The following is a 12,832-nucleotide window of genomic DNA, read 5'->3' as shown; positions in this document are numbered from 1 at the left end:
GACAGGCTGCTATAAATATTGAATATATTCAGGCTTGTATTCAACCTATTGCAGTTTCTTATTGGTTGGGATGGCTTTTGTTGGAATAGGAGTAAAATTGCTGAAAGTCTAGTCTCAAGCCATTAGAAAGTTAATCTCTTTAACATGATCTTTATTTAGTAGTGTCTTTGTGGTTCTGCAGAGAAGTTTTATCTCTGAGAGTGTGGTTTTAGATTCCTTTTCTTTCTTTTTCTTTCTTTCTTTTTTTTTTTTTTTTGGCTGCTTTACAGCCTGCGGGCTTTTCTCGAGTGGGGGGAGGCTACACTTTGTTGTGGTGCGCAGGCTCATTGCAGTGGCTCCTCTTGTTGCAGAGCACGAGCTCTAGGTGCGTGGGCTTCAGTAGTTGTGGCGCACAGGCTCAGTAGTTGTGGCTTGCGGGCTCTAGAGTGCAGGCTCAGTAGTTGTGGCGCATGGGCTTAGTTGCTCTGTGGCATGTGGGATCTTCCTGGACCAGGGCTTGAACCCACGTCCCCTGCGTTGGCAGGTAGATTCTTAACCACTGCGCCACCAGGGAAGTCCCTGTTTCAAATTCTTGATTCTTGGGTCAGGTAGAAATAGGAATCAGTCTGTTATGTGGAAGTAGTGTTTTAGCAATTAAAGTTTTCCAGAATCCTGAGTTACTGTTTACAGCCATAGGAGATTATTTACCAAGAGATTCTTTCAGGCGTTAGAAGAAAACAGTGAATGAGGAATTTACTCCCAAAGAAATGATTTTTATTATAGGCAACTCTCATGAATTTATTCATAATCATTTTTTAGAATAATGGAACTTAAGGTACTTTTCTATATTTTCTCCAAAAAGGAGCCTTTTTATGAGGATGAAACAGTAGTACTGTAAGTTAAGATTTTGTTTTATCATTGTTGTATTTTAAAACATAAACTGTGGGCTTCCATGGTGGCACAGTGGTTAAGAATCCGCCTGCCAACGCAGGGGACACAGGTTCGAGCCTTGGTCCAGGAAGATCCCACATGCCGCAGAGCAACTAAGCCCGTGGGCCACAACTACTGAGCCTGTGCTCTAGAGCCCACGAGTCACAACTGCTGAGCCCACGTGCCGCAGCTACTGAAGCCCATGTGCCTATAGCCTGTGCTCCACAACAAGAGAAGCCACTGCAAGGAGAAGCCCGCGCACCGCAACGAAGAGTAGCCCCCCACTCGCAGCAATGAAAACCCAGCACAGCCAAAAATAAATAAGTAAAAAGCAAATAAATTTATTTTAAAAAATAAAAATAAAACATAAACCTTAATAAAGTGTTGAAATACATTTGCCATTAGGTGTTGCTACCAGTGTGTATATTATAAGCATCAGGGCTCTGTCAGGGTATTGTAGCCAGGATTCAGTCTATTAAGTAACTTAAAAAAAAAAAAATCAAAATACAAAAGAGAGCAACAGAAGTGGTTTACAAGTTGGGGGAAATATTTCTGGGGAAAAGGTTAAATAGCTTGATATTGTACAATTACAGTAAAGCTAAAAATATAACTCTATACTGCAAATTAATAGTCTTCAAATATACATTAAAATCTTGATTATCTGAAACCAGGGGATAATGAGCTGGTCTGGATAAGTAAAAGTGTGTCCTCTTAAAAATTGAAATTATTTTAACTGTTTTTGATTGCAAAGGGTTTTATGTGCTTTCTAAAATTAAAAATATATATATAATTTGAATTATTCCAATTCAAAGTAATCTATCTGGACATCAATATATATAATATACCATCAGTTAATATGCTGTTTTGGGGAGAGCTATTTGCCCCTATCTTAAATCGTCTTTACTGCTGTTTTGAGTCTTTTCCTCCTTTAATTTTACTCTGTTTTCTTTGTGGTTAGTTTCTTAACCTTGACTTATATTCCTGGTTATAAGGGGGTACACCTTACTTATAAATTTTTGTTTTACATGGATAAACACAGGTTTTACATGCTTTCAAAAGTAGGGAAAAAATAGACTATAATTTGAATTATTTTAATTCAGGGTCACCTTTCTGAACATTTAATATAGTATGCCATCAGTTAATGTACTGTTAATGGGGCTATTTGCCCCATTCTAAGTCATCTTTTTTTTTTTTTTTAAACAGAGAACAGGAGTATTTATTTATTTATTTTTAAATTTATTTATTTATTTGGGGCTGTGTTGGGTCTTCGTTTCTGTGTGAGGGCTTTCTCTAGTTGTGGCAAGCGGGGGCCACTCTTCATCGCGACGCGCGGGCCTCTCACTGTCGCGGCCTCTCGTTGCGGAGCACAGGCTCCAGATGTGCAGGCTCAGTAGTTGTGGCTTACGGGCCTAGTTGCTCTGTGGCATGTGGGATCTTCCCAGACCAGGGCTCGAACCCGTGTCCCCTGCATTAGCAGGCAGATTCTCAACCACTGTGCCACCAGGGAAGCTCCCCCTAAGTCATCTTAATCTGCGGCTTTTTTGAGTCTTTTCCTCCCAGTTTTCTCTTTTCTTTGTAGTTAGTTCTTGGCTTGACCTAAATGTTTCTATTTATAAAGGGATATGTCTTACTTTCAGGGTTTTGTTTTTGCTTCAAATAAGAGAAATTGAACACCAGGTTATGAAAATAAACTTATTCTCAGAGGGAGCTGGGAAAGAGTATTTTGAGAGGTGTTTGATATGTTGAACATGGGTCCAGCCAGTTCATAAAGTGAACATCTAGGATGTTGATGATTTTGTATCTGCTGAAGCCCCAGTAAAGTCAGATTTAGCTGCACCAGTGGTGGGGTTAGATCTCCATCTTGTGTAGATGTTATGATGGCTTCACAGACTAACTGGAGGCGTCACATAAGAAACCATAATAAACAGAAATTTGTCATTGCCTAGTCCGGAATTCTAGGAAGCAGCTGCCCCTCCGCTACCCCAAGCCATATCCCTGTAGATTCTGAGCTTTCCGTAGAAAATCTTATTTTCTCTGCCCTAATTGTTAACTTACAGTGAAGGGTTTGAGTATTGACTCCTCTAAAGATATTTTGTATAGTGAAAGTGGCTATAAAATTGATTTTTGTTGATGTGCTTGCTTTAGTGTGGGTTTTTCCATAGTAAATAAAGGTTTTGTGAGTTAAGGATATTTAGTTACTGGGTAGAGAAAAGACACCACAATGAAAGATTTTTCATTTATTTAAAACAACTTTCACTATTGAGGATTTTTAATATTAAAAAGTATGTTGTTCATCTTTTAAATTCTGAGAAGCTGTTTTATTCACTATTGCCGAGGTTTCTGGAGCTACTAAAAGGCCATTATACACCACTTGTGCTTTTAATTTTTAGTCAGAGTTCATAGGATACCTTAAGTGGTATAATTACCAATTATTATACACAGCGCAGCTTTTAAAAAGAGGTTTTTTTTTTTCCTTAAGAATTACTCTGTAACCAATTCAGTGTGGAAATAGTTCATAACCGATGTTATAAACTATGTTTAGTTATGTAAACTATGTTTAGTTTTAATGACTACTCAAAAGAATGAGTATTATTTTAAGGAAGTATCAAAAGGAAATACTTAGTTTTCCAGAAATAGTTATGATTATTGGATATAGTTGAAGAACTAATTGGTAGTGTGGACTCAAACCTACTTGTTTTCAAATTTTTAAATTAAAACAATTTTTTAATGGAATGGAAAAACACTAGCTTATCTTAGAAGCATTATAAACTTATCTAGATATCCTTTTCAGAGCTCTGACGTGGAACTTGGATCCTGTTAGGCAGGATTTTTTGTGGGTGTATGAATTCAGATTCCACCTGTCAGTGTACCTATAGGTAAAGACATTAAATCACACCCTCTGTTCTGACCTTTCCCCACTGACTAGAATTCTTTGGCTCAGCATGAGAGGCTATTTGAATAGCTCTGTTCAGAAGAGCACTTTGTGAAGCAGCAAGAACAAGGGAAATAATGTTGCAACTACGTTTTTTAAGACTGCTACTATGGAGAATTAAAACTTGCCTTTCCCTACCAGGTTCTGCTTGGAAGGCTTTTATTTCCACAGACATATTTTGATACCGGAGGCAGTTTTATTGCTTAGCTAATTAGATATTTATATTTTTATTCTTCCATTCTTCAACGATTTAGTAATTATTCTAATTAAAAACGTGTTTGCTTGCTTTTAGTTTTGTTTGTTTTTGTTCTTTTTTTGATGAAGGCTGATGGAGATCTAGTTCTTTTTAGATTTCTGGGTTTTTTCTTTTGTTGTTTAGTTGTATGAATTAATTTTATAATGTTTGATAGTGCTAAGGAGAAATTTTCATACTGCTGTGGTATATCTGGATGAACTAAACAGAACTTTTTTAGTGTAGTGGAATACTGGTACAGCAAGTGAGGAAAATTAGCAGCTACAACTTCTAGAATGGATTCTTACAGGACCCATTTGGCAACTGTCAAACTTAGTGGCTCGTGGTTGGAAGAACAAGATGAAGACATTTATGAGGTTGAATCTCGGGTGCCTTTACCACATCCTTTTCCTCTATGTGAACATTTGGATGAAAATAACTCAGTAATTGTTAATACTTCTATTTTTCATTTTATTCATAAAAGAAATGGGCATATATTAAAGCTTATTTCCAAAATTTCCCTGCCTACCCCTCCTTATTCAGTAAGTATAAAAATTTGGTTTTTTATAGTTTTATTTTATGCTTTCAGTTTTTTATACATTTAGTTTAAAACTGTAATGAGAAATGAACTTTAAATGTCTTTGGTAAGGGTAAATGGAATAGAATCTTGTTTTCTTTTTGTTTGGTGTGTTACTACTCATTCATCCTGTAATGATTAATGTATTGAAGGGCTAAATTTTGTCCACAAGCCCCAACTTGGCTACATTTTTCATTCCAGAAAGCAGAATGAGATAATATTTCAGTTCTCCCATACCAGGCAAGCTGTTTAAAAAGATCCTGCTTGTCCTTAAGAAGCTTACTTCTATATGTTTATGATGCCAATGCTGAGTAAAAATGGAATGATTATATTTGAAGGAATAGGCATTGTCATACCTAAAACAGCTAAGTGAATTGTCATTGAGCCAATTAGGAAATGTTTACAATCATATGGCATATTGCCTGTAGTTCTGGAAAGGAAACCTGGATTCTTATTTCAGTTTTCTTGCTAACTCCCTAAGGAGCTTATTTTTAGTATGCCTACTAATCCTATGAGGAAATTCCTTTTTCTGCTTTTTATGTGAAATGTATGTTATAAGCAGTGTTAAGGGTATTTAGCATAGTTAGTATTTCAGGTTCATTTGACACTTAAATGTTGTGAATGATTCACTACAAGTTAGTATGTTATTTGCCACTTTTTGTGACTTTTATGGCTTTATTTATATGTACTAGCTAGTATTTAACAAGACAGATGCTTTCAGAATAGTTTTGTTACCTCCCCTAAAGCTTTTATATTAAAATGACAGATTATTTACTAATGATACATACTTTTAATGTAGTAAGTTTATTAAATTATGTGAAAATATTGAATATGATATTTTTATATATTTCACATTATTCAGTGTTAGGTTATAGGTATTATATAAATATTAGGAATAAACTGTACCTTAACTGGATGGAAGAGGTTTTTTATGTATAATGTATTTAAATAAATATTTGAAGGAATCTCTTATTCCAATAAATGTGGGTGCCATCTTCTATAATAAGTGAAATTTGTTTCCTAGATCTACTCTATTTGAGTCCCAGCTTTTTTGTTTTGCTTTGTAAAACTGAAGTTATTTCTTGTGGTTCCATAGTAATATTTAAATGCATCTTAAAGCAGGTTTAGATCTTGTCAGAAAATAGAATATAGAAGCCGACTTATTTTTCTTATCTAAAGCAAGTGTTTATTTTGTTGTAAGTGCATTGTTGTATTTGTACAGTAAATTTGAAAAAGGAAAAAAAAACTCATATCCTAATTAGTTAGAGCTATGAACTCTTTTAGAGATTTCATATATTTCAGGCAACCATTTTACAATGTACAGGAAAAAAATTACATATGTACATGTGAAAACAGTTGATTTATTTTTTAAATATAGGCTGTGACTAAGTTCAGGAGCAGGGCTTTTTATAAATTAGTTCATATTTTATGGTCATTTTTTAATTTTAAAAATTAATGTATACTGGTTATCCACATTTAAAGGAAAATAGTCTTTTGCCAGTCAAAAGTAAAAAAATATATAAAGTTTTATATTTGTTGAGGTAACAACATATTATTACAGATATTTTAGGAAATATTTTGTGATTAAAATACATGCTTAATTTTCAATTATGAATCTTAAATGTATATGCATATTATTTTCAAGTAATGGGTTGTGAATGATATTTAAAACATCATATTAAAACAAGAATAATTGCACAATAGATATGTGAGATACTGATTTATCCAACCACAAAATGGTACCACAAAAAGCTTTACTTAGTAACTCTAACTCTAAAATCTGTTTGCTATGGTAAATTTTAAAATGCTATGGTAATTTTTTAAAAAATGTAATGGTTTTAATATTAAATACCAGAAACATTTGTGCTCAGTTTTTCCCCATGTAGTTGTTTTAATAAAAATAGATAAAGCAGGTGCTAACAGTAAGAAGCCCAGAAAACTAAAGCAGAGATAGTGCTTTTCTGCAATTTCATGCAGCTGATAACAGTGATCACTGTTTTTGAGCGCTTTGGCCTTGAGCCTGTACCTGACTGTCATCTTAAAAATTGTTTAAGAATGTGGTCAGTATATGCCAATAACAGCATTTTAAGGAGGCTGTGTTTATAGATAATGCCTCTATGTTCTAAGGTTTTGAAAATAAACTGAATATTCAGAGTCTTGTAGATGTTTCACAAATGGACAGAAGTATAAAGCTTTTAGTTAAAATATGGGTTAAACTTCATTTTGTTGTGCCACTATGATTTTATTCATTGATGGCATTGCATTAATCACTTATTATTAGTTCCCTACAGTGTACAGCAGGAGTCGCAGTCAATAAGCGTTAAATACAGAAAACATAAAGCTTATCATAGAACACATAGTTACATAAAATTCTTTACCAAATACAAAAAGAGCCTGTGTATTATTAATTTTATATGTCTTTTCATATGATAGCATATAGATCTAGTGATGTAAAATGGTTTATTTTCAAAAGAAGCTTTTTTTTTTTCAATAAAGTTAGAATACGTATCTTATGGAAAGTTGTACACAGCTAATCTACTTATCTACTGATTTACCCTACCTACTAGTACTAGCATGCACTAGAAATATTAAATGACTACAATTTAACAGTATATCTTTATTTTCAGTTAAATTTCTTTTTTTTTTTTAAGCTTTAATAGGGAATGACACTGGTATTCTTAACACTTTGTCTTCCTTCACGTTTACTTTCCCTCTTTGTTTAGCTGGAACATGCGAAAGTTACACAGACAGAATTGATGCGTGAGTCATTTAGACAGAAACAAGAAGTGACAGAGTCCCTTAAGTGCCAAGAAGAACTGCGAGAGCGCCTTCATGAGGAGTGCAGGGCCAGAGAACAGCTGGCTGTGGAGCTCAGTAAGGCTGAGGGTGAGCACCCTGCCATTGGCAACTGAGGGTGGAGAAATTTCAAGTCTAAAAATAAATTGTGGTGCAAGTCAGGTTTGGAAGCCACCAGTCTACTTTTAATTTCAAATGCCCATTGAAAAGTAGGTATAGTTTGTCTTCAGAATTCCTCTAAGCAGTTTTTAAAACTATATATATATTTTTAATTTTAAAAAGTACTTAGTAGAATTATAGAAAGTATTTAAAATTTTAAAAAATGCAGAAATGAACGATAGTGAATTGTTACCATAATCCCACCATAAGACAGCTGTTTTAATTTAAAGATGAGGAAACTGGAGCAAAGAGATGCTAATAAATTGTTCAGTCACCACTAAATCGTGATTCCAGGCTTTAAGCCTGTAAAGCTCTATGCTGTTTATATCCTACCATGCTGTTGTGGGTGTTGGCCTTCTAGAATCACTTAAAATACCAGCTTTCTCAAGTATATTTAAAATGTGATTCAGTTCCCAAGCATCTGATTTATATTAAGCTTTCCAGGAATCTATCTATTTATATCCGTTTAATAAAGTGTGTTATACCTACATGATGTGATGCATTAGCGTAACAGAAAATTCAGAGGAATTTCTTATTTAGACACATATTTAATAAGAAAAGGCTGTATTGAGCATACCATAGTTACTGCTATCATCAGCAAATTCATTCAAGACTTAATAGGTTGGAATGATTTAAAATTTGCTAACAGAACACCTTTTATTTTTTATATAAATATAATGGTAAAATTTGAAATAATAATTACATTCCTTGTTAATTTTATTTTGTAGGTGTCATTGATGGCTATGCAGATGAAAAAATGCTTTTTGAAAGGCAAATTCAGGAAAAAATTGATATAATAGATCGTCTTGAGCAGGAGTTGTTATGTGCAGGTAATAGATTACAAGAATTAGAAGCAGAGCAACAGCAGATCCAAGAAGAAAGAGAATTACTGTCGAGGCAGAAGGAAGCTATGAAAGCTGAGGCAGGCCCAGTTGAACAGCGTATGTATTTTTAGACTTTATATGAAACATTCCTGAAAAGTTCAAGATGACTTTTTTCCCCCTTTCAGTGCCATTATTTATATATTTTATATAGGGATTGAAAAATAATGAGAAAATCTACCTTATTGGTAATTGTCTTATTAGCCAACCATGTGGAATCAAATTTGTTTTCTTTCTCCTTTGGCATATTTTGACAGAAAAAGATAATTCTTCATTTATCTTCAAACCTCTGCCTAAAGAGAAAGCTGCATATAATGAGACAGGATATTTTTTAAACAGTGTAAGATTTAGTTCTTTTTTTTGCGATACACGGGCCTCTCACTGTTGTGGCCTCTCCCGTTGCGGAGCACAGGCTCCGGACGCACAGGCTCAGCGGCCATGGCTCACGGGCCCAGCCGCTTCGCGGCATGTGGGATCTTCCCGGACCAAGGCATGAACCCGTGTCCCCTGCATCGGCAGGTGGACTCTCAACCACTGCACCACCAGAGAAGCCCAGATTTAGTTCTTTTAATTGCAGAAAGGCAGCAAAATGTATACTTGCATTAACTAAATAAGAGCACTGACCTGCACTAGTAGTGAGCAGGTGAGGTGGATTTCAGCCTGCAAGATAATAGATTGAACAGGTCACTGGCTGTTAGAAGCAGGCTGACATCTAGTTTAATATAAGCAGGACTTCAAAGAATAAATAAGTTTACAAATAACCTTTAATTTTTTCTTAAATGAGACATTAGGTAACATCTTAAAGTTTGTTCAGTGGTAAAAAAAAAATAAATGTCAGTCTTTGTAACAGTGGAACTTTAAATCCTTTTAATCATATCTTCTCACTTTTATATTACACATGCAGTCAGATTGTAAGTGTGTAGTTTTACTAATTGAATTTTATCAATTTAGAGATACAACATACATTTTTGTAATATGGTGAAGTTTTTCTGGTTGCTCAAATTTGTTTAGCACAGGTTTAGGGTTGGAATTTTTAATGTGGAAAGTATATGTATGATACATGAAAAATGTTTAAGAAATACTGATACATCTGAAAATGTTACCAATGGTAATCAGTGGTTTCAACTTTTACTTCTAATTCTTTTGTGTATGTGTATTATTCTATTTTAGGAAATAGAAGACATGTAAATTATCATATTTTTGTTCTGTGTGTGTGTTTTTTCTTTCCTAATAGGACTAGTAGATGCTGCAGTCGATGCAGCACCTGGAGCAGGTGTGTTTATACAATTGCATGGCCATTGGGTGACCCTTGGATTTTTCAACCAACTAACATATCTCTAATTTTGCTGTTTTGTTTCATACTTACAGTTTTTCTCTTTAACAACAGAAAAACTCTTCTTACAATAAAAATACATATTTATATTTGGAATTAACAACTGAGATTCATAGTGACCATCATCTTCTTATATCTATTATTCCACAGAGCTTAAGACCATTTCAGTTTTTTAAAGAAAATGTTGGTTTATTAAAAGTTTTTTTCTTTAACAAATATATTAAACTCTTACAGCGTATGAGTTTTCACAGTACTCCATTCTAAATCAGGAAGTATGTAAGATGATGGTATCAATAGGATCAGTGAAATTTAATAAAGAGACTTTCTGGTTGATTAACTTTTATTTTAACATGTAAATCAGTATTGTTTTAAAAGGAAAGCTGTTTTCTGTAGATTTCTAATCCTGAGTACAGTGTTGACAGACCAGTTAGTGTAAAGACTCTAGAGTTATATTCCTTCCATTTTCTTCATTAGAGAATTGTTCTACTTTGCTATATGTAATTTATTATTATATGATTAATATTAATAATAATGGCTAACACTTATATGTAGTGCTTACCATAGTCTAGGCACTGTTCTTCACATATATTAACTCATTTGATTCCACAATAACTCTTAGAGATCAGTACTGTTACTGTCCCCAGTTTACATATAAGGAAATTGAAGGACATCATGTTAAGTGTCACAGAGACAAGTGGCAGTTAGGATGTGAACCCACAGTCTTTGCTCTTAAGCACCACACCACACCTCTCGTACTTGTCAATTTTCCCGTGATACACATACATGTGAGCATGCAAGACTAAGTCAGGAATGTGGCTCTAATAAGGAGTAAGGCTAACAGGAAATTCTGATTCTAGTTCTATTTCTTTTCTGTAACTCTTACTTGCCTTGGTTAAAGGTTTAAAGTATTTGATCTCTGTGTGTACTGTGTGTACTGTGCATATAAAAATGACTTTATGGGTTTAAATGAATTGATTTTTGCCTGAGGTGAGTTCTTTCTGTGCTTGAATTTGATTAGACTTTGCTCTTTTCCTTATAGTGAAAGTGGATTTTGAGGGGGTCATTTACTATGCTCTTTTCACAAAAATACTGTTTTTAGTGACAGGACATATTCTTTCTGTTAATTCTGTACAATTTTATTGATACTAGCTTGCTTACTTATATAGGAATATGTTATTTTGACATTTTCATAAGAATATTTTCCTTTTTTACATGTGTTTGAAGTAAAACTCGTCTCCTTTATTTCATGAAGTTAAAATTTGAGTACAGTTATGGGTGGTTTCACTATCATAACATCATTAATTGTGATTTAATGTAGTATATTTTTTCACTTATAAACAGAATTACTACAGGAGACAGAAAAACTGATGAAGGAAAAACTAGAGGTACAGTGTCAAGCTGAAAAAGTACGCGATGACCTTCAAAAACAAGTGAAAGCTCTAGAAATAGATGTCGAGGAACAAGTCAGTAGATTTATAGAGCTGGAACAGGAAAAAAATGCTGAACTAATGGATTTAAGACAGCAAAACCAAGCACTGGAAAAGCAGTTAGAAAAAATGAGAAAATTTTTAGATGTAAGTATTCTCAACATTAATATTAATTTTCTCAGTGGAATGCTACTTGCTGCTCTTCTAGGTTGTGGATTTTAAATTATGGAGGGACTCTTAAATTCTAATATTTCCATCTATATGTGTCATCTACTAATTAATTGAAAAGTGCTATTTCGATTGAAAATTCTAGTAATTTTTATTGTGCAGCTTTCAGAATTAAAAGCAGTACAGGCAGATTATGAGTAAGCCTTACCAGTTAGCCTTTCCAAATTCATAGTTAAGAAGTTTGTCCTAGTCTTTTTCTTAACCAATAGCCAAAGCAAGTTAGGATCCTAAAAGCTAATTGGCCACCAATGTTTAACCCATAAAAGATACACAGGTAACAAGTGTACCCTGGAAGCAAAGGACTGGAACAGTTGTCATGCTGTCATTACTCTCTTCCAAAAAGATGTTAAGTCTCTAATTTCACATGGATTTTCTTCCTTGGAATTTCATTTAAGCAGTGTGTTATCTTCACAGATCATAGAATAAGATTCTTACACATTTTATAATTTTAGGTGTAAAACCTAGATTAAAATGAAAGAAATTGATTTACAACACAATTTGTTCTACTTTTTTTTTGTTTAATGACTAAATTAATAGTGGAATTCCTCCTTTCTTCCAAAAAAGTAAATTCATTTTAAGAAGAACATATGTATTTCATTCTGTGTTTAACATTACTTGGATTTTTAAAAGTGTTGTGCTTCAGATAACATTTAAATGCTTAAATTTTTGTTGAAGAGCCGTAATAGGTTATGTACCATACAACAAATGTTATCTTTTTAAACCTTTTTGGTTTGGGGTATTCCCGTGATCATCAGTTGTTCGTCTTCAAACAAAACTGTGCCTACAATTAAAGGGAAGTAAGGGAAATAATAGCTTCAATAAATGTTATTTCTTCAGTTACTATTATTATTAAACTTCAGGAGCAAGCCATTGATAGAGAACACGAGAGAGATGTATTCCAACAGGAAATACAGAAACTAGAACAGCAACTTAAGGTCATACCTCGATTCCAGCCTATCAGTGAACATCAAACTAGAGAGGTAAGAATTTTACTGATACTGTCTACCGTACAATAATTTGTATATTATGTGCAAAATAAGATGCATATAATAAAAAACTTAAAAGGACTTCTTTCTATTGTATATAAATCTTCAAAATCAGAAACTTAAATATTACTTCAATATGAGAAGGTTCTTGAAACCCTAAAAATTCCAAAGAAGTATAAAATACCGATAAACTCATTGTAGTAAAATGTTATTTACATTCTCATTTAATAGAAGGAAACTGATGTAGAACAGCCTTATCTATTGGAGCAGTAGAAAAGTTATCAGTCCCCACAGAGTTTATAGTTATTCATCTTGTTCCTGACCTTTTTAGATTTTGAAAAGTAGCTGTGTGTTCGTTGACACTCAAAAGAA

The 12,832-nt window shown here is 33.6% G+C and overlaps 1 protein-coding gene across 2 annotated transcripts in view; it reads left to right on the top strand.

The window, feature by feature from the left end:
- AKAP9 (A-kinase anchoring protein 9) overlaps positions 1–12,832 on the top strand; it is a 149,008-nt gene that overhangs the window by 101,635 nt on the left and 34,541 nt on the right. The window contains exons 1-5 of one of the 2 annotated variants that reach the window (XM_065884370.1): positions 4,370–4,615; positions 7,374–7,536; positions 8,334–8,546; positions 11,161–11,393; positions 12,335–12,454. In XM_065884370.1, the coding sequence (XP_065740442.1) occupies positions 4,370–4,615; positions 7,374–7,536; positions 8,334–8,546; positions 11,161–11,393; positions 12,335–12,454 (975 nt within the window). Of the gene's footprint in view, positions 1–4,369; positions 4,616–7,373; positions 7,537–8,333; positions 8,547–11,160; positions 11,394–12,334; positions 12,455–12,832 lie in introns of those variants that run through there. The other variant, XM_065884369.1, reaches the window with a different exon arrangement.

The sequence above is a fragment of the Phocoena phocoena genome, chromosome 9, assembly GCF_963924675.1.
Source record: "Phocoena phocoena chromosome 9, mPhoPho1.1, whole genome shotgun sequence".
In the NCBI taxonomy this organism is placed as follows: Eukaryota; Metazoa; Chordata; class Mammalia; order Artiodactyla; family Phocoenidae; genus Phocoena; species Phocoena phocoena.
Note: the sequence above shows the minus strand (reverse complement) of the source record. Positions and strands in the feature narration are given on the sequence as shown.